Here is a 23,375-nt window from a genome sequence, read left to right as displayed (position 1 = left end):
TAAGCTCTGGCTAGCCTGCCTGACATTAACGAACAACTCCGTTATGGTTGGCCTGTCTGACATTAACGAACACTCGGCTGTGGTTGGCCTGTCTGACATTAACGAACACTTCGGCTATGGTTTGCCTGTCTGACATTTCTGAACAACTCGGCTCTGGTTTAACTGTCTGACATTAACGAACAACTCAGCTCTGGATGGATTGTCTGACATTAACGAACGACTCGGCTCTGGTTGGCCTCTCAGACCTATATAAACAACTCGGGTCTGGTTGGCCTGTCTGATATTAACAAACATCTAGCCTCTGGTTGGCCTGTCTGACATAAACGAACAACTCAGCTCTGGTTGGCCTGTCTGACATTTACGAACAACTCGGCTATGGTTGGCCTGTCTGACATTAACGAACAACTAAGCTCTGGTGGCCTGCCTGACATTAACAAACAACTCGGCTCTGGTTGGCCTCTCAGACATAAATAAACAACTCGGCTCTGGTTAGTCTATCAGACATAAATAAACAACTCGGCTCTGGTTGGCCTGTCTGACATTAACGAACAACTCGGTTCTGGTTGGCCAGTCTGAAGCGATGGATTGGAAATAAACGACACGGATCTGGGAGGTATTGTCGTCTAACAAAAACGCGCTAGGCATTTTGTATGTCTGTGCCGTTATCTCGACCTTTCCACTTTCAAATACTTTTAACAGAACAGAACAGACTATTTATTATCACTTAAAGATGCACTCTTACTACCAAAATTGACCACAATTAATACAAATGTTTTAATATACCAAAAAGAATGAGTAAATGTCACAACGGTAACATAGCTCCGCCTCGAATAATTTCCATCACTGTTCCCTCTCTATTTATAGCACTGTAATTTCTCCTCTACAGGGTACACTGTGTCAGCGGCGACCAACTCTGTAACCAGAGCCCTAACCCTAACCCTAAGATCAGGTGGAAAGGATGCAGATATTACAAAACGGTTTGCAGATCTGAATTCGGCGTGAAATCCAACTACAAAATAACCAAAAAGATTATTTTTATTTTATGTTTTTAACCCCAGAATTTTTCCTGATGGGGTTAGGCAAAAAAAACCTGTTGCCATGTGACACCATCATTGCCATTTGTCACGGTTGTTGCCATGTGTCACAGTTGTTGCCATGTGACACCATTGTTGCCATGTGACAAGGTCGTTGCCAAGTGTCACGGTTGTTGCCATGTGTCACAGTTGTTGCCATTTGTCACGGTTGTTGGCATATGTCACCGCAGTTACCATGTGTCACCATTGTTGCCATGTGATACGGTTGTTGCCATGTGTCAAAGTTGTGACATTGTGTCACAGTTATTGCCAAATGACACCGATGCTGCTTTCACGGTTGTTGCCACGTGCCACAGTTGTCATGTGTGATCGTTGCTGCTTTCACGGTTGTTGCTGTCAAAATTGTTGCCACGGGTCACAGTTGTTGCCCCGTATCACAATTGTTGCTCCCAACCACAGTTGTTACTCCATGTCACAGTTTTAGCTCAGTGTCACAATTGTTGATCCGTGTCACAGTTGTTGCTCAGTGTCACAATTATTGCTCCGAGTCGAAGTTGTTGCCCAGTGTCACAATTGTTGCATCGTGTCACAGTTGTTGCTCAGTGTTACAATTGTTGCTCCGTGTCACAGTTGTTGCTAAGTGTCATAATTGTTGCTCCGTGTCACAGTTGTTGCACAGTGTCACAATTGTTGATCCATATCACAGTTGTTGCTCAGAGTCACAATTGTTGCTCCGAGTCACATTTTTTTCTCAGTGTCACAATCGTCGCCCCGTGTCACAGTGGTTGCTCAGAGACACAATTTTGCTCCGAGTCACAGTTTTTGCTCAGTGTCACAATTGTTACTCTAAATCACAGTTTTTGCTCAGTGTCACAATTGTTACTCCGAGTCACAGTGGTAGCTCAGTGTCACAATTGTTGCTCCATGTCACAGTTTTTGCTCAGTGTCACAATTGTTGCTCCGAGTCACAGTTGTCACTCCGTGTCACAGTTGTGCCACAGTTAAGTTGTCACATTTGTTGCTCTGTATTACAGCTTTTACTCCGTGTCACTGCGACTGCTCCGTGTCAGCTACCCGGTGGCTGGTCAAAGTTGTTGCTCAGTGAAGTCAAATGACATTGTAAGGTCTCAAAAACGTGTGGTCGGGTCAGTTATCTTTAACTATAAAAGTAACCTGTCAGTGCTTTTCTCCCTGATGGTTTAAAACAATTAAAGAAGAATGAATACAGAATTTTGTGTACACGGGGAAGAAATATGGGAATGGAATATGGTGGGTTATATCGAGGATGAAAATAGGGGTTAGGGGTTTCGTGTGTGGTTTGCATGAAATTGCTTATAATAGAACTTTATGAAGTTTTCTCGTAAACACCCGCAATACCCCGTGTTTATCTTCCCTTTTCTCCAGGAGCAACCAGACAGACACAAGGTGATCCTGGCAAAGGATCAACACAATACTGTACGGTCATGATAATGTTTTATTTTGTTAATTATTAAAACCTTTATTTCAATTTTGTTCCCAGCCTCACAGTAACTCCTCATACACATACTGATGACTCAAGAACACTTTCATGAAACAATAATCGTTCGTGTGTCTGTCATTACAACAGTTAAAGAAGGCCCAGATGTTTATTATCTACCCTAACCCTCTCCGTCCGTGTAGGATCCTGCGAATCGGAAGCGGAAGTTGTGTCTCGTTGCTGCAAAAAGGTACCAAGCATCATTTCCATACTTTCGAGAAAAAAACAGTTTAATTTGGCGGTTCCTAAAAGATCAGAAAATGATTAAGCGACCATTTATCACATATTAAATTCTGTGCAATACCACTTTAATCAGCCATTGGCGTCGCATAGTAGATGTCCTCATCTGACCATGTAATGCCATCTTACTGAAGCATAATATTGTTATAACTACCTCACTAAATTTTTAGAATTGATCAAGATGTATGTGACACTAAATACACGTTCCATTGTACATGTGGCAATGCAAAATTAGAACAGTTAATTCCAATGTATCACAGCTTTACATAATATTAATACATTCAGTTATATTCAACGCACCCTAAATAAAGTTATAATTATTATTACTTTTTGTTTTGTAGTTTTTGTAGTCACCTGCCTTATCGGCCCACTCATAATTACCCCCAAACGTTTTTACTATATAAAGTACGTGCATTAAGCGGCCAACTGTCTAACGCGGCCGTACAAATGTACTTACATTTCTTTTTATAGTCATATCTCTCTTCTAATCTTCTGTCCTTATGAACAAATTACAAACATCTCGAATGCAAAGTTAACAACATCTGGCCCCAATTTCTCGAAATATCTTAAGTCCCTTATAACCTGAGATCAAGCTCAATATTTTTTCACTTTTCAATAATTTGCGTAATATTTACTTTTTTACTTCAGAAGTTTTTATACTTCAGAAAGAAATTATATTAATCATAATCACAATAAACCATTTTTTATGTATCAAAATCCAATTTAAATATGTATTTTGGCTAATTTAAATAACCTACTTTAGCCTGTTATGCTTAAGAAGTTTTGAGAAATTGGGGCATGTGGCTGTATTCAATAACCATCTGAGATTAGTCTTAATTTTAAAATTAGAATCCAAGTTTTTTATTGGACTGTAAAAATAACTGACCAATGGAATGAATGGATTCAGTGAGGCATATCTAAGGATAAGGATAAGAACAATACTGAATATGGCCCCTGGTGTAAACTAATCCCACAGAAAGTGACAATAACCTATCGGACACTTGTTACTTGATATCACAGTTATCAGTTTTAATTACATGTAGTACACAATTATGTGTTGCTAGTAATACATAAAGATAACATGTAAACATCTGTTATATTGCAAAATGTTTACATTTCAGTGTAAATCATTTATGCAAAAACGAACTATATGCCACTTGGTTACATATTGCACACTTTGTAAACTTATTTAGTTAAAATCATTTAATGCAAGAAGGTACAAGTCATATGGCTCCCTTTTGCATCGCACTATGTATCTAATGCTTTAAAATCATTTCGTGCATTAAGGAACCACGAAGGCGAAGTCACGAAAGTATCAAGGCGGGGGAGTGAACGGACGAAGGCGAAGTCACGAAAGTATCAAGGCGGGGGAGTGAACGGACGACGGCGAAGTCACGAAAGTATGAAGGCAGGGAGAGCGAAGGGACGAAGGCGAAGTCACGTAAGTATCAAGGCAGGGGAGCGAACGGACGAAGGCGAAGACACGAATGTATAAAGGCGGGGGAGCGAACGGACGAAGGAGAAGTCACGAATGTATAAAGGCGGGGGAGCGAACGGACGAAGGAGAAGTTACGAATGTATGAAGGCGGGGAGCGAAGGGACGAAGGCGGAGTCACGAAAGTATGTGTGTGTGTGTGTGTATACAATATATATGGAACCATTCTAAAGAACAATACATTACGTATTCAGATTAAATGAACGTTCGTAGTCGTGCATTTTCTGTTTATTTCTCTCCCTTTGTTTATCCCGTTTTTCACAAAGTGAGAGCTGAAATTATGCTTCAACTATGAGTATTAGAGTAATGTTTGATATCAGTGTCGTCGAGAATGCTCTGCTTCTTCTGGAACTGTCATATGTTTAATTTCTATTGCAATTCCATCGTAAAATAATGTGTGCTATTAAGCTAAAATGTTATTGTTTACATGTCATTGTTCATGAGCATAGTACATGTTTTGCTTTTGAAAGTGTTTTCTTTGAAATGTGGACTAAAGTATATTACCAAACCAATGAGAGAAAAGACGTTTAAACAAGTAAAGAATACAGTATTTTGAAGAATGATGCTCTTATGTGGTGAAATGAGTTGAGACTGAGATTGTGATGTGCCTACTGTAATCTTGTGATATTGGGGCCCGGAACTCAACTATTGTAACATTGGTTACTGTTTGCGTCGTTCAAAATTTAAACCTTGGTTAAAACAGACAGACAGACAGACAGACAGACAGGCAGGCAGGCAGGCAGGCATGGGCAGGCAGACCGACCGACCGACCGACCGACCTACTGACCGACAGACAGACAGACAGATAGATAGATCACCAACTGCTCTTTATTCAAGCAATAAGTATGTTTGTGTTTTTGTCAGCAGTTCTCTGACAAGAAGGAAGAATGTCCCGTACTCGATACCTTTATAATTGTCATATACACAATCTGTGCAGACGTTTTGAGTTTGTCTGTTCGCTATTAAAATGTCGCAAGTAAAAAGAAAGGATTGGACATTTCATTCTTTCTTTTCCACATGTTTCTCAAGCAAAATCTAATTATAAAACATATCTATATTAGACGCTCAATTTAAATACTATTTGCTTGAGGGATGAATGCAATACTCTACCCGGACACGGAAGTGGGCATTGGCGCAGACACAGACAGCGGATCCATGAGCTGTGAAATACAAGCCGTTATCTTTGAATTTGTTGTTTCAGTGTGTGTGGGTGTATGTGTGTGTGCGTGTGTGTGTGGGTGTGATCGCGTGTGCGCGCGCGCGTGTGTGTGTGTGTTTGCGTGCGCGCGCGTTTGTTCGTGTTCGCGTGCGCGCGTGTAATTTCGCTGCTAGCTCTCGTGTGTGTATGTGTGTGTGTGTGTGTGTGTGTGTGTGCGTGCGTGCGCGCGTGCGAGTGTGTGTGTGTTCGCGTGCGCGCACGTGTGTTTTCGCTGCTAGCGTAGGTGCGTGTTTGTATGTGTGTGTTTGTGTGTGCGCGCTCGTGTGCATGTGCGTGTGTGTGCGTGTGTTTGCGTGTGTGCGTGTGTGCGTGTGTGTGTGTGTGTGTGTTGGTTTTCGTTCATTGTAGAGGTAGATGAATTTTGTAAATGCTTAATTAAATGACCCATTACACAATATCGGAAAACGAAACACAACGGAGTAAAAATATAGCACAACGTATTATACACCGTAGCAAACAACAGAATATGAAAGCATAAAGCAGCTCAATATGTTGTATAGCGTGTTACAACCTCTCATATCGTAACACAGCGTGGCATGACGATGCAGGGGATCGAGCAACGAGGCAACACCGTAGCATACCGCAGTATAAAGTGCTAACAAACGCAAACGGACGTAGAGGATGCTGGACGCTTAATGCCCGTGTAATGTTCACGCTATGTCATATTATTTGCTACTCTCTGGTCATGTGTATCAATATCTTCCAAAATAAAAATGTCAGTTTACATTTAAGCAAGTATTATAATTAAGGATGGTTGTTGATTTCAGTTTAAGATCGTATTTTATTTCATGATTTTAATTTGGTCTACAAAAGTTTTAGACATTCAGCTATGAGCGAATGGTTGAAGGTATCATAGAGCTTTTAAAAATCAACTCAAACTTACTTGTGTTTTATGTCTTACGTCTCTTCCAATCTCTTCTAACGGCGATTGCGTGAGTCGCAAAAGAAATATATAGAGTCGTAATTTTCAAACTTACTTTTGAAACTTGAATAAAACGTTCGTTAACTTTAAAATAAAAAAAAACTGTGATATTAAACACCTAAAATTAAGGAGCCCCCCCCCCCCCCACATACCCGCTAAAAGATGCAGTGACTTTTTTAATAAAATGGTTCTTGTTTACCAGATTACTTAGTGGAGATTAAAAAATATATATTCAACTGATCTTTTTCCCAATTTTAAAACAATTTACACCAAAATTTCAATATAATTGAAAACTGCACACAGCATTGCAATTAATTAAGTTGCGGTAATGAATCCTGTTAGGTGTTATATAACATAGCGACTATCTGCCTATATCACGCCTCCAACATGAATGACCCAACGCCATTCGTCCTGGACTTGTAACGCGGTGACCCAATATTTTTCCATATTGGGTCACCAAATTTATATTGTACCAAAATATAAATTCCGATGAATAAATGAAAGATCTAAACATGTAAACAGGTTGTCGACGTTAAACATGTAAACAGGTAGTCGCTTCGTTCTCACCCGATATGGTTTCCTTTGCCCCGTATGTCCCATATGTGGTCACTTAGTTAGCCCAGTAACTTATAATAAGTGGTGGAAACCTTTTTTTAAAACGGACCACTAACATTCTTTGGAAATATAATGTCTTAAAGTAAGTCTTCGCAATTATCTTTATAAGAAACTGCCTCAGCAATAGTTCATGGTCAAATTGACCCCGACCTGGACTCACTGGGTTTCAATAGACTTGTTTTTTGGGCGATGTGGTCATTTGGGAGGGGGTGGCCCTCCACGCGATATAATTTGAGTCCCCATGAGGAACATCATCTACTAATCTAATCGTCGGTTATCCAGGGGGTGACGTCCCCCCATACACATCCTGCCGTGAGGATTAAATAATTAGTCAATAATTATAAAACCAACATCTAGATACGATTTTAAAAGCGTTTAAAATATTACACACTTTATTTTAAATCAGGTATGACTGTCTAATAAACATTTTGAAATTATTATCATTAGTCTCTATAATATGAATTTAAAATACACACTGATATAAACAGTTCAGAAGTTATACCAATTTCAAAAATACACGAAAGCTCTCACAACTAAAATCATGTCGTCTAGTTGACTACCACTACTACTACTGCGCTGTTGCTGTTGCTGGTGCTAGTGGTGCTGCTACTGCTGCTGCTGCTGCTGCTGCTGCTGCTACTACTACTACTACTACTACTACTACTACTACTACTACTACTACTACTACTACTATACTACTACTACTACTACTACTACTACTACTACTACACTACGTGCTGCTGCTGCTGCTGCTGCTGCTGCTGCTGCTGCTACTACTACTACTACTACTACTACTACTACTTACTACTACTACTACTACTACTACTGCTGCTGCTGCTGGTGCTGCTGCTGCTGCTACTACTACTTCTACTACTACTACTACTACTACTACTACTACCACCACCACCACCACCACCACCACCATCACCACTACTACTTCTACTCCTACTACGACAACTACAACTACTACTTATAATGATAATTATTTAGAATTAGCTATGAAATGATATATAAAACAATAAATACAATGTTTTAATCATAAGTTTATATCGTCGGATTTGTAGTCTCCGGTCTTTTTAATACTATTTTTCTTTGTACGATGTTTATTTTATTTACAGTTTGAGCCATTGCCTCCCCCCCCCCGCCCAATATGATAACAATAATCAAATAACGGAAGTATATATGGGTTATAAAACATATATTTCATCTCATCAGTGAGATATTAATAATTTTCTGTAATGATTAAACTTTTGAGTATGTCTGAGTTTCAGACTTTTATTAACAGCCTTTTTCCACACCTTTCATTCTAATGGCCAAATGCGTTACAGGAAAGCATTGTTATCATATTAATGCATTTATTCATAGATTATTTATAACATGTATTAATAATATAAATAGACTGAAGAAAACAAACCGGACAGCATAAAAATATTACTAAAATAGGACAAATAACACAGTTTTGATAAATTGTCACTCCAGAATAAAGCTCTAAAATATAATATTATAACATACATGTTTTCTGTGCACCACTGCGAACATTGATACAAAAATAAAATTTCTACGGTAAGTGTTATATAAATGTTCTATTTAAACCTCTAAGTTTTGTATTATTACAATATCCCAGGGTTTCATATCTTGGGTGAATTTGTACGGGAACTAGCGGTGCTGGTTCTCGACCCGGCTCTCAGAGCCACTGCTCGTAAATGTGGTCGTGCATGGTACGAGATCTGTCTCCTCTCTTCTCTCTTTCTCACAATGTACATGCGTATGTGGTCGCGCATGTTACGATAACTTTTCAATCGCCTCTCTTACTGCCAACACTAATTGTCTCTATTTCTCGCTCCCTCTTCTCCTCCTTGTACCTTATCTCTCACATTAACTCATCCCTTTTCTCATTATTCTTTTCCACGCAAATTCGTCACCCTTCCTCTTACCTATCTATCCTCTCCCTCCCCCGTTCTTTTTCTCTTATGCTCCCTCTCCTCTTCTACATACTTCTTTTGTTTCGTCCTCCTTCCCCTACCCCTCTTCTATCTCCCTCGCCCTCTCCCACTTCTGTATCCCGTCTCCTCTTATACTCCCTCCCTCTCTTCTATCCTCCTACCCCTTCCCCCTTCTATCCCCCTAACCCTTCCCCTCTTCTATCCTCCTACCCCTTCCCCTCTGCTATCCTCCTACCCCTTCCCCTCTTCTATCCTCCTACCCCTTCCCCTCTTTTATCCTCCTACCCCTTCCCCTCTGCTATCCTCCAACCCTTTCCTCTTCTATCCTCCCCCTCTTCTGTCCGCCTACCCCTCTCCCTCTGCTATCCTCCAACCCTCCCCCTCTTCTATCCTCCTACCCCTTCCCCCTCTTCTATCCTCCTACCCCTTCCCCTCTGCTATCCTCCTACCCCTTCCCCTCTGCTATCCTCCAACCCTTTCCTCTTCTATCCTCCTCCCCCTCTTCTGTCCGCCTACCCCTTCCCCTCTGCTATCCTCCTACCCCTTCCCCTCTGCTATCCTCCTCTTCTATCCTCCTACCCCTCCCCTCTGCTATCCCCTCTTCTATCCTCCTCCCCCTACCCCTCTTTTGTCCTCCGACCCCTCCCCCTTTCCTTCTCTCTCCCGCTTTTCTACCCCCCGCCCCCACAATTTTCGTCCACCCCCTTTTCTACATGCAATTAATTTTAAAGCAGCATTTTTTGATAATTTTACTGCAGTCAACTCGGCACTACTTTTTCCATCTTTTGTAAGCTTTCGTCCCTTGACTTGAAAAAGAGCATGTATATAACATGTTTGATGTCGTCTGTTTGCTGACTTAGCTGTATATAACATGTTTGATGTCGTCTGTAGTGCAGCAATAGACACAATTACCACCTCATTATCAAATTATGCATTATTTTTAATAAAACAAACATTTCTGAGATTAATTGCAATTCAAACTTTGTCAACTTATTAATGAAGTAGTATTGAATAACATGGATATACAAAAATTTTTAAGGACAATTACGTTCTAGTATTTAACGTAAATGTTCAAAAGAACAATTGATATCGGGTTTAAGAATATTAAGAATTAGGCCCCAATTTCTCAAAACTTCTTAAGTCCCTTATACAGGTTTAAGCTAAACTCACTATTTTTGTTGTTCTATAATATGCGTAATATTTACTTCTTTAAGAGTTTTTAGAAATTATATAAGAAAATTATGTATGCTAATTAGAAGAAACCATTTTTCATCTATCAAAATCCATTACTAGTATGTATTTGGGCTAATTGAAATAAGCGACTTAAGCCTGTTAAGCTTAAGAAGTTTCGAGAAATTGGGGCCTGAAGAATAGTTATTCGCAAACGTATAGCTAAATGTATCATTGTTGATTAACATCTTAAGCAGTCCAGTTCAGAATATGATTGAAGTCGGGAATAGCTTCAGCATAAAGTGAAAACATTACGTTTTGCTATTCTTTTAAACCTAAAGGGCTTAATAGAAGTATATGTGTAGGGTAAAGATAGTATACGCAATTTGCACTATAGCTCGTACCATTGTTTTGGTATCGTCGCTCATTAAACACCTAGTTTAAGCCTTCTTTATGTTACCCCACCCCTAAATCCGGGCGATTCACACATAATTGTTCATTTATCATAATCTGTATTGCCCTTTGTTTCTGAGTTCATTAATCAAATTTTTAATCAATAATTAAAGATATATCAAAGCATACCAAGTACAGCCCTTAATCACAGAACACAGCCCTAACTTGCAATTATCCAATAAACAATACGCAGTAAATTTGGCACCTTGCTGTGACACCATCCAATACACGGGAGATGAATAACTGGGGATTTAATAGCCAGACAATCTTGAACCATGTCTATAAGTAAACTAAACACAACATATTTTGCATGGTGAAGCCTGAGATGAGGAACCTAAATGACAAGGAATGTGATTGGTCCTGTCAAGAAAGATACAAATCATGCAAGGTGTCAAACTTAATTTCCCACAAATGTGAATTCAGATGAGTACTGACCTATCAAGATCTTAATAGTAGCTTTTGTCTGCGAAGGAAATCGACTAGTTATCACATTTTCTTAGGAATGTATTGACACACTTGTCAGAATTGTTTACTGCCAGAATGACGAAGTCCATGGGGAAACATTTTAAAGACAACATAATACTCCACATCTAGTTATCTATGGTACGAAAACATTAATTATTTCGATGCATACATCAATTTGTGTTCCTTTTTTCCTTATGATTAGATTAGATGGAATTTAATATAATATTAAGCAAACGCCTTTGTTATCCTTTGGGTAAACTGTATTTGATTACACTCAAAATAATCATTCCTAAATCCAATTCGTTTACAAAGAATAAATGATAATGTCAGCATTAAACTTTTAGACCTATTAGACCTATACTGGTTAGCGACCAATTATTCGCCCGTACCACTTTTTCGCCCACCCAGATAAAACCAGTCAAAACGATATATTTGAACAAACCAGTCCGGCGTTTCATTGCAGCACCTTTTTTGACAGATATTAGCTGTTTTCTGCGTTCCAATGTAAGTAGTTTGTGGAATTCTACCCAAATAAACATTGTTTTACTTCTGACCTTGAACAGCACGCGGGGGATGACGTCATCAGGCGCGCTCATTTGCATGAGGCCCTGTTAGGATTTTAAACTTTTCCTTACATATTGCGCTATCAGACGACATTATTGAATTGTCATTATAAAGTAAAAAAACGGTGATAAATATATCAAATACCTTAAAATACTGTATTTTAAGTTTAATTTGCAAGAAAATGGTGAAACCTAAAAACGGGACAATAAAGAAGATGGTGAAAACTGGGAAGTTATCGCCAATTTTTTCGTCCAAGGGGGTTAACTCAAATTGAATTTATTATTATTTTTTGTACGTACATGAATTGTCCCTCTTTGTATGTGTTCTAATGGGCTTTTAACTAATTTGAGCGGCAGCCAAGATGAATAATCGCTTACTTGCGGAGTGGTTGAATTTCTAAATGTAAGTTTGATTTATAAGAATGCCTTACAAAAACTACAGTCACGAAGCACTTGCCAGGCTATTTCGGCCGTGCGTCGAAATGTATTAAGTCAGAGGGCGGCAGCCGCACAGTACGGGGTTCCAAGATCTATACTTAGAGATGGCGTTGGTCAGAAGAAGAAAGGAACGCAGACCGGTCAACGTAGAATGCTGACTGATGTCGAAGAGCGGGCTTTGGTTACGTATCTGATCTATATGGCTAACCAGTGTCTACCGCATACACGAGACATTGCTAGGTGTTACATACATTACAGACATCATTGTTGATTCAGGTACGTGGACGAAAGTTTAATTATCTATGCATTATGCTTTCATTTGACCAACATCACATGTATAACGGTGACTTGCCATGCGTACACGTATTCTTAAGCACACTTTAAAATTAAATTACGCATGTTTTTTGTTAAGGCCGGGCTACATTGTTCAATATGAAGGATGGTCCATCAGACAAGTACTTCCGACAGATGTTTGCACGGCATCCAGACATAACGGAGAAGAGGGCAGAGACTCTGGACAAGGCGAGAAAGTCGATGTCAACCCAACAGACTATTGACGACTTTTTCGATCTTTATGGGCAACTGTTGGACGATTACGATCTTCGCGATAAGTCTGAGCAGGTGACAAAATTAATTATGCTGTTTTACACATTTCAGTCATGTTTCTGCTAGTGTTTGCAATAAATTTGAATTATAAACCCCCGTCTCGACGTATTATAAACATAAATTACGAGTGTACATATAAACTAAATCGTTTTAGATATTCAACTGCGACGAGGTGGACTGGACTGGTCGAGAAACTTTCCGACAGAAAATCATAGGTCCAACTGCTGCGCATACCTACAGACAGCAAACAATGGTGAATCAGCATATCACCGCGCATCTATGTGTGTCTGCAAGTGGTCGCATGTTACCTCCTTTGATTATATTTCCGGTACGAATTTCTTATTATCTGTGTACGTTGTTACATGTGCAGTGTTATGAATCCTCATGCAACACACTAGATCGTGTGTTATTTTGTAGCTATAATACGCGACAAAAATGTATATTTATATAATATGACGTATTCACTGGTTTATAATTTATCATGTTATCCTTTAAAGGGGTCACATCCTCATCGACACTATCATGATGGGATTCCTGACTCTTGCTTGTTCGGGGTCTGTGAGTCAGGTTTCATTAACACAGGCCTCTTCCATCAATGGTTTATAAAAATATTCTTGGCAAACTGTGGGAGCGTACGACCAGTCCTGTTGATCATGGACAACCATGATGCCCATATTAATTTGCACACGATCAAGGCCGCCATAGAAAATGATGTGGTGTTGCTAGGACTGCCAGCCCACACGACCCACATACTGCAGCCACTGGATGTAAAGGTATTTTTATCTGCTTCTATATTACCAAGCATATTATCCATTTACCTTGAATAGTACCTGGATAATTGCTAAACTATTGATTCATTTTCTGTTCCAGGTCATTGGTCCATTGAAGGCTCGATTTTAAAGCTGGCGACGAATATTGGGCACACGGCCAGTACTGTAACTTTGGGCTAGGCAAAATTTCCAATAGTTTTGCATCATGCAATTACCAAGCCAGCCCTGCTTCAATCAGAGAAGCGTTCAGACTTAGTGGTTTGTGCCCTATCAATAGAATGGCCATCGACAGGTCTCAACTAGTAGAACCACTTTTCGCCCAAGGTAACTAATGTCTTATACTATTACCAATTGTGTACAAAATTGTATAATATAGTTTGGCGTGACTCACATTGAATATAGTTGTCTTTGTTAAAAACATTGTTTCAAAGACAGAGTGGTGTTAATTAAGCCCTTCATTTACCAGGTGTAACTGGGACGTCGGCGGAGACGTGCCCAACCTGTGGAGCCTTCAGGGTAAATCCACTAGTAGCGCAGGGGCTTATACCCGAATCGTTAGGCCACATCCTCGTACCCCCTAGAATGCCACCGATGCAGGCGAAACGGCGGAAAAGCAAGGCCGTAAAGTCAGCTCGCATACTGACAGGGGAGGAAATGTTGAATGAACTTCAGGTAAAATTATTTTGTACTTTACATCGCTTTTTGATAAACAAGTGATATACAATTATGACGGCATGCACTATATATATTGTTCCTGTACTAAAACAGAAGAGTTTAGAAGAAATATATTAAATGGTATAAGAACAATTACAATATATCATTGTTCTATGTACGCACATAAATACACAAATTATTAATACTGGTATGAATCGTTCGATATTGAAGGAAAGGGAACTTGAACAAAAACGCATCCTGGTGGATAAAGAAAAAGAAAAAAGGACATGGCCGAGTAAACTGCAAAAAGAGAAAGAAGCAACGGAGAGAAAAATGAAATCTGAAGAAAGGAAAAGAAACGCCGTGGAAAAAAGGAAACGGGAGGAAGAGGCAAAACATATTAGACGAGAAGAGAAAGAAAGAAAGAGGCAGAGACAACAAGACAGAAAAACAAAGAAACAGACAATGAGGATATTTTAAAAATAAGAGCTGAACAGTATGAGTGTGGAGTGTGCGACCAGAAAGGAACCATTTACGATGAAAGAGATGGTGTATTTTGGTACGGCTGTGATATATGTAACACGTGGTTCCACGACAGGAGCTTGAACTTGGAAGAAATGGTCAGGGTGTCGGAAAGTTTGAGGATGGATCTGACTGGTTATGCCACAGAGATGAGGAACAAAAAGTACTGGAGGAGTAGAGGAACACAATATTCTGTTTTAATTGTTAATTTTAAAATAATGTTTTTATATGTGTATTGTTTTAAATTGTTCATTGTTAAATCACCATTGTTAAGTGAAACTTGTTTCTAGTGAAATGGATGATTTAAGGTTAGCTAAATTGGTGAACTATCTATTGATGATTTCACGATAATTGATTGGAATTATCATAGATTGTTTAATCGAATGCATACTTGGATGCCTGGATGTTTGATTGATTGAATGAATGAATGAATGAATGAATGATTAATTGATTGATTATTTGCTTGAATGATTGTTTGCTTGATTGCTTGATTGCTTGATTGATTGATTGATTGATTGGATGAATGAATGAATGAATGAATGAATGAATGAATGAATGAATGAAAATGAATGAATGAATGAATGAATGAATGAATGAATGAATGAATGAATGAACGAATGAACGAATGAACGAATGAACGAATGAATGAATGAATGAATAAACAAATAAATAAAAAAATCGATTATATTTTCGTTGAAATATATTTTCAGAAATTACCCCAGTTCGGGCCGCACTGTCGTAAGCTCATCGAGTTCAAGGTTATCTATTTATAATAAAACTACTGGAAGTTTATAAATAAGCATACATGATGTTGATCATGTTTCATGAGGGAATTCCAGTAGCTTTTTAAATGTTCTGCAAAAAGAAGACTTACCAACAACAGGTGAAGTGGCATTTTAATCATGTATGCTAGTAAACATATTATAAATCTTGATATTTTTTCGTTTAAAACGGTTTCTTGACTGATCAAAAATATTAAAACGTTTGAAGATATAGTTAAGAATGAAAAACTTCGTAAGAACAGCGAATTTATGAGGTGGGCGAATAACTGGTACAGTAGGGTGCTTATTTTGGCGAAATTATAGGGGTACTTTGCACGTGGGAATATTCGAAATCCCTTGCTGTTTTTCAAAACAATTAACACATTTGTTTAAGGAAGAGCCAACCTGTCTGTGTGTAAAATTGTATTGCAATAGCTATCTTGTGTCAAAAGTAACACAGGAAAAACCTCCGTTTCCGGCCGAAAAGGGGTCGCTAACCAGTACTGGGAGTGTGGTCTGACTCAATGGTGTATAACCATAAGCTGTCTTTAAATACCACTCAAGGTATCGTAAACTCTGTTTTCTGTAGTCACGAATTTTGACTTCGGCAAAACTTCCTTTACAGTTGTTCAAACTTCCGGTCGAACATTATATTTCTCTTAAGCATTCAAAATTGTGACAGTTTTGTATCGAAGGTGTATCATTGTTTTGACGTTTAAAGAGCCAACTTCATTTAAACAAAAATTTAGTAAAACCTTCAATCAGTCAAACATATCCATTCATACAGTTTACTTTTAAAATGATTTTTATTTTACATTGCATGAATATTGAAATGTGGAGAAAGCAATGACGTAGATTGAGTTGAATTCATACAGTAAGTATTTTGTTTTTAAAAGAGTATGCAATACATCGGAAAAAAACGAGGTTAGGGAAAGCATTAAAGGTAATATGTATTTAATCAACAAGATCAACAAGTAAATTATCTTTGTGACCGTATTCATCAAGCATGTTAGTGAAACAATCACACTTAGCGATAAAAAACACTATTATATTCTTAGTTAAATTAAAACTAAAAATAATTCCATTCAACAATAAAATGAAATCTACATATAATAAAACCAAGCGGCACAATTTAAGGGCAAACACGACAATGAAACTACAGACACAAACATAGGAACATATATAATCACCGCATACACAAATACAAACACACGAAAAATGTTTTATCACAATAATTATGAAATAAGCAAGAAAAATTATCAAAACAACGAAACGCATATCGACAATATTGATGATAAATATAGATAATTAAAAAAAAAAAAACCCAAAAATGCATTATATAGAAAATTGTCACTAAGTTAGAATAAATCACTTATAAGCATTTTTAATATGGTCCCTAGAGAGTACCTTTTTATAGCGACGACCATGTATGTATACTGTTTGTAAACCTGCCACGATATACATGTGAATATTAATCATCTACCATACCTTATGCATAAAGTTAAAAGTATGGAACTCTGCAAAATCGCTTTTTACACAGTTAATATCTGAAACATGATGCGAGACAGTTCCAATATATCTAAGAAGTCACATTCACAAATTGGTTGTCTGGCCAGGCATTGACGGCTTATGTAAGTCTCAGGGGGTCAAATGGAATGCTTCTTTCCAAGAAGACTAGAGGACAAACCAATTCGGCAATATTGTGTTCCCTCGTGACCTGGTTCAGACTGTTTTCTTGAGAATTGTAGTGAATCAATAATATGATTATATATAGACAGACATGTTTATATGTATTCTGCGTAACACTACAGAAACACCTTGCCAAAATGTTAAACATAATGTTAAATATTCAATTGTAAAATATTAATAACAATGCCGCTGTGAAATATCCTGATTATAAGAAAACACATGATGAGCATACAATTTTACTGTAAAGTAATTTCATGAAACTGAAGGTAAGAACAAACATCATGTGTAGATACAAAAGAGGAACCGTTCGTATAGGTCATCTTATGCGATCTCATTATAAAAAATAAGAACTAAACAACTTTCAAATATCAATAAATATTTCACAAGCTCTTACAACATATGTGAAAACTATGGTCAGAAAGCGCATTGGTTGTGTTGCCGTTAATAGTGTGCATCATCACTCAAGATTCGTAAGGGTCGGTATTAATAAATACTTTAGTCATAAGTTTAGTTAAAGGTTCATGTCATCATTTCTTTACTCATTTTGATTCGTGTGTTTTGTATTTAATCAGCATTAAAGTTTCATTAAAGTTGAGGAAATGTTACAAAATCAGTGTCCGTTTTCTAATGGCGGCTTTATGTTCGATTCCGTGGTTGAGTTTATTTCTCGTTTGCCAATTGGTACCTATGCATGATATGTTTGTGTGTGCTTGTTACTTGATTTAGATCTTACAGCTACCAGTCACATGTAACAATATGTCATATTTGTTCGTCACAAGGATAGACTGTGCTGTTTCTTTCACATTTACAGACATCCGAATCTATCTCGTGTTGACAATTTTAATGCCCGATTTATACTATTTGTTTGCCTTGATCGTAGAGACGGCTTAACACTGAAATAAATAATGCTTGAGTCCGTGTCAAGTACAAAAACCAATTCTATGAAGTTGAACTACAGGCACGCTAAGAAGGCTTAAGATGAACTCTTCTCAGTTTCTTTCGGCAAAATATATCAAGTCTATATTAAGCTTCGACCCCCTTCTGTTTTCTATTTAGGAATAGTACAGGCTGAAGGAGTGTTTTCGGTTTAAGGCACATTTAGGCGTTTTTGAATTATTTCTTTACTCAAGAACTGAATACCAAAATATTTCACCTTAATTCAAAGGACGCTACCCTAATAACTTAATGTTCGACGCTTTTAAATATGTGAAAATACATAAAATGTCAGTGAAAAAGTTACAGACGTTCGAACGATTTTAGAGTTAATAGCTCCTTAAGTTTGTCAAATCTACTTTTTCTTTACGGGTAAGAACTACGTATGCAACAAAAAAGTATAATTTTGTATTAATATTGTTTTGTAGGTTTTCCTTCATGTACAAAACAAATCGTCATAATATTTCAAAATCTAAGGCCTCTACAAATCTTCAGGTCGGAAACAAATACATTTGTATCCGAACAGTAGCTTTTGAACAACTTAAAATCATCTTAGTGCATATATACGCGTCTAACTGCTTACCATAGATGGCTTTATCAGTAACTGTTATCAATTAACAAATATACTACATTTACATTTAAACATACCAAGACGGTTTTGAAATTGACTTTGTAGTTGTTGCATTATAACATTGGTTAACACTATAAAACAAGAGCATCACAGGGAGAACGCCAACACTCGTCCGTTTTTATAAAGAAAAAGGGGAATAGCTCGACTATTATTTCAGTCACTTTTATTTTTAACAAGATTGTCTGACATAACCAAGTTGTAAGACGTCTGAACATGCACGGTAATGTTCCAGTTTTAAAATTGACATATTCAGTATTCATTGAAGATTATATCATATGATTTCGATATAGTGTGGTACTTATTTTGCATAAAGGATTAAGAAATTGAAATGCAAAAAGGCAACTTTGTGATCTTAAACTTAAACTCCCACTCACTACCTTATTCAGTGTCCGTGATATCAAGAGATCAGTCCTCTATACTTTTCTGACTTGCCCTGTGCGACAACTGCTAACAACCTCCTGTGTGGCAACGAACATCTTTCACTGGAGGAAAACAGACTTCTCTTTACACGAGTCCAAACCTTTATTGCTGCAACCAAACGGTTTAACGTGTGGTGTTGAGAGTGCGGTGCGGGCTCACTCTTGATTACGGACGGCCGGTCAATTTGTATTTGTAACATCATTTCTTACTTTTTAACGTTTATTTTTGTTCTTTCTTAAAAGTTAAGCATATTAATTCAACTAATTTAATATGCATATTCACATAAAGTTATTATTTTTATTACTCACAACGTTTCTGCTACTAAACATGCTTTTTTAGTTTTGCGACACAGTCTAGTCCACACCCTTATCAGCTATATTACCGAACTTCACTAAAATCTAGAACATGTAAACTTCAACACGGAAAGGAACTTATATAAGCATTCAAAATGCTTGTCTTCCTGTCCGCTCAGAATCATTTTATATTATACATACGTACATTGTGTATTGATTTCTTGTGTATATTAAACTGAATAAATATATTTTAACTAAAAGGCAACTTATTCCATTGTTGGCTCCCGTTGTGCTAAACGCATCATGTTATAATTTTGCATGCATGGCAATAAAGTAACATGTTTCTCCTGCGTGCAATAATCTACATCGCTGGGAAACCAGCATACGCTTCTATCAACAACGTAATCCATTTTAGGCTAAGAAGATTAGTTAAAGTTTCTGAGAAATATCCTGAAAGCTGTCAAGCCCAAAAGCAATCAAGAATATTTATACCCTGAAAAATTTAACCAAGATCCGGTAAAAACTTCTGTATTTAATGAGAGCTTCGTTTCCAGTTTTTGGTGCAGCTGTGGTGTGCTATTAAACTTTCCATACTCCTTTTTGAGTTATAGACAAGATTTGATAACATATTAACTGTTCGTATTCTCGGGACAAAGATTCTTATGGACAAAGCGCTTAATCAAAGTGCTCGTATTTAAATGATCTGTTCTAAGCCTTTTCAATGATACAGCCCTCTAACAAATCGTTCTTCCTATACGTTTTTACAGTTACAGGAACCTGCAAACAAAGCCAACAATTAGTTCAAGTGGATATTAGATAACAGACATAAGGAGTGAAATTTTGTTCAAATAATATAAAGATCTAACAACTGATTTGACGTTTTAATTCAGGCCCTCCGTCAACTATATCAGAAACCATCAACAACGGCAATGCTTAAATAATGACACACAATTAGGAACAAAGAACAAGTATTAGGAAACCAGGGGCAATTGAAAACACGATAATATATCCTTGTCTTAACCAACCGTTAAACTGTAATTATGGTGATCAGTTCTCGACGGCACATATTCGTTTTCCATTTGGCTTTCCCATAATAACTTATCGGAGACTTAATGAAGGCAAGTAAAACTGTCAATGCGAAGTCTTATTAGATTATATCCTACCTTCGGTAATGATGTTATGTAAGTCTGATTAATTATTTACGGCTTACATGCATACACATAGAGATGCAGTTATTTCCTACGGAAATTTAGCGACATTTTAATGTTATGATCTATGCTATAGAAATGAAGAATCATATGTTGAAAGACATGAGTTTCTGTTGACATTTAATTTTAAATACCTAAATACAAAAATGTTTTTTCCATGAATGTTGAGGGATTCTAATTATGAAAGTAAATGCATGGAAAACATGTTTCACATAATGGTAATACTTAGCACCAAATGTCAGAGAAATATCTTTTCTTATTTCTTGAAAAGAAAATAGAGAATTATCAAACATATTTTTTCAGCCTCATATTCACATGCACAATATTAGTTTATTATTGTAAAACCAATGAGGTCTAATGTGTAACCCACCTAGGGCTGGCGAGATGAATACCTTTAGATTATAGCCTTCTCAGGTACACAGGAACGTTCCAAACCTTCAGATGGTATACATTGTATAGTAATCGGTCATTTAATTTGAATACATCCGTTTGTTTGCATTCCCTGTTAAATTCCACTTCATATTAATTAAACAGAAGTGCCTACAATAACCCTACATGTCACGAAGGATTAGTTTCGTTTAGGGCAACATAGTTTTTCTACCTTGCAGATTTTTTCTTGTAACATTGAATGCTAAATCGTTTGACCCTTTTCGAATGTTTTGCCGATTGCAATGAAATATAACTGGTAGAAAACATTACCATTTTCCTTTATATCATCGAGTAGACACAAATTATATATGAAGTGTTGCCTAGTACAATTAAAGGGATATTCTTAATCAAAATGTAATACATTTGTTTTGATTAAATATAAAAAATATGCAATTAAATTACAATTCCAAGAAACCAACATCATTATACGATCCTGTTTCATAACAAAACAGACTTAATATTACATTGCGTACATGTTATAACAAATGACATTGCCATATCTATTGTCATATATTGACATTGATAAATCGTGTGAACCGTATTTCGGAATACTGTGGCAATGAGGAAAATAAGGCTAAACCAGTAATTAAATCATTATCAATAATAATCATCAGGGTAAATGATACACGAGTGGGTTATTTTGTTCCCTGTCTAGAAATACTTTCTCACTCTTTTGTAACAAATACAAAACGTATAACGTTTAACACAAATAAATGGTATTACGTTTTATGAATCGCTTAAGTGAGCGCTGCGTCTCATTTAAGGTATCTGCCATATACTCATGATTATTTATTGTATCAAATAAATCAATTCAGATTTTTTCAACCATATCTGCCCTTGTAAAATAGTCGAGCATGAAATGATGTTGTGTTTTAGAATGTAAGAATGCAAGTACCAATATCATTGTACACAACTTAAATTTCGAAATGCATTTAGTATTGCAAAGATTGAGAAAAGTTCGGAAAATCTATAATCCATCGGTGCTAATGAAAGAAGCGTTTCTTTAAATGTCGGATGTTCCGAATTCTAAGTTCACAGATTTAATGCTATGTTTGTTTGCATTGATGTGAATGGTTCATCTTTATATGAGGACTTGTTATAGAACGCAATTTGTATTAATTTCGTAAGGTTCACTACTAAAAGATACTAATTTAGTCAAATTTACTTACACAATTCCTGATTTTCTTGTTAAGTACACCGAATCGGGCGTTAAGAATCAAACAACATATTTTTGAACAAAATGTGACGGGGATAGGAGCAACCGTTGACAATAGCGTTCTGATTAAGGCGGTAATCTACGACAACAGAAACAAACAATATATGCAATTAACTGGTGAAGATACTTATATATTCTGTCAAACATGGCCATAAACACGTATGTACATTTCGGAAATATATAATGTCTGATCTGAAAACCGCAGATTTTGATATTCCCACTTGACACAGTGAACATGTATGCATTTTATATGAAGTTGATGATTCCTGTTGCAAAATACTTGCAATGTCTAACAAAATCGAAGAACTTGGTAGACCGCTTGTGTCTAACTGCAGTAACTATTGATATTTATTTTGGACACAAGAGACAACCTAAATATGCGCGGAATTTCGACGAAATATAACAGGTAAACTAATTAAACCCATTTTAAATCTTGTAAATGTATTTGCCCCGTATGTGCTATGGCATTCAAATTTAATTGAATTAAGATTTATGCAATTTCATTTGAACCTGAATCCTGAGTATAATCTAAAGATCGGCAAGCTTGCTTAAGCCGTCACAAGTTAATATAATGCGGCAACAGAATTTGACAGTTATAAAAATGAGAGAGAGGTTACCTGTGATATAAAAAATCAATAGCAAAGAGGTTACCCGTGCCGCTGTGAAACCGAAAGAAGGGTGTTTTATTGAATTTTACATACATTTTTGACAAATTATTTCAATTTGTATGAATATGACATATAAATGAATACATGTAATATGTATGGTGTGTACATAGTAAAACCAGTGGTTCATTTAAGCCCGCAGAACATGCAGAGGCGGTGGGCGACGGAAGACATCGATATTGTGTAGCTTATTGTGGAGTTGCAGTAATTGAAAAATGGGCTCATTACAAAAACGACATAGCTATAACATTCTAGTGTTCGGTGGTATACTTCTTTTGCACATGACATACCTCTTTTCATATGTAGAATGAACATTTATTGGATTGTTGTCCATCCTGCAAAAAGGGTTCCGTTTCAGTAGATTTTGCAAAGAGGGTACCGAAATGGATACGCGCCGTGAGAAACATGGTTCTTCAAAGAAACATGAGGACTAGCACGATTCATAGAATACTTTCACTTTGATAAAATGGCCGCTTTACGTCTACAGGAAATGACGATTGGTGAA

The 23,375-nt window shown here is 37.1% G+C and overlaps 1 protein-coding gene across 1 annotated transcript; it reads left to right on the top strand.

Annotated features, from left to right (window-relative positions):
- Positions 1-9,011: 9,011 nt before the first annotated feature.
- Positions 9,012-9,707, top strand: LOC128234816 (uncharacterized). The gene has a single exon (XM_052949351.1). The coding sequence runs from the start codon at positions 9,012-9,014 to the stop codon at positions 9,705-9,707; it is 696 nt and encodes a 231-aa protein (XP_052805311.1).
- Positions 9,708-23,375: the final 13,668 nt, after the last annotated feature.

The sequence above is a fragment of the Mya arenaria genome, chromosome 1 (genome assembly GCF_026914265.1).
Source record: "Mya arenaria isolate MELC-2E11 chromosome 1, ASM2691426v1".
NCBI lineage: Eukaryota > Metazoa > Mollusca > Bivalvia > Myida > Myidae > Mya > Mya arenaria.
Note: the sequence above shows the minus strand (reverse complement) of the source record. Positions and strands in the feature narration are given on the sequence as shown.

Excerpts from the sequence above, each read along its gene's own strand:
- LOC128234816 (XM_052949351.1), top strand. The coding sequence starts at position 9,012 with ATGCTCCCTCTCCTCTTCTACATACTTCTTTTGTTTCGTCCTCCTTCC.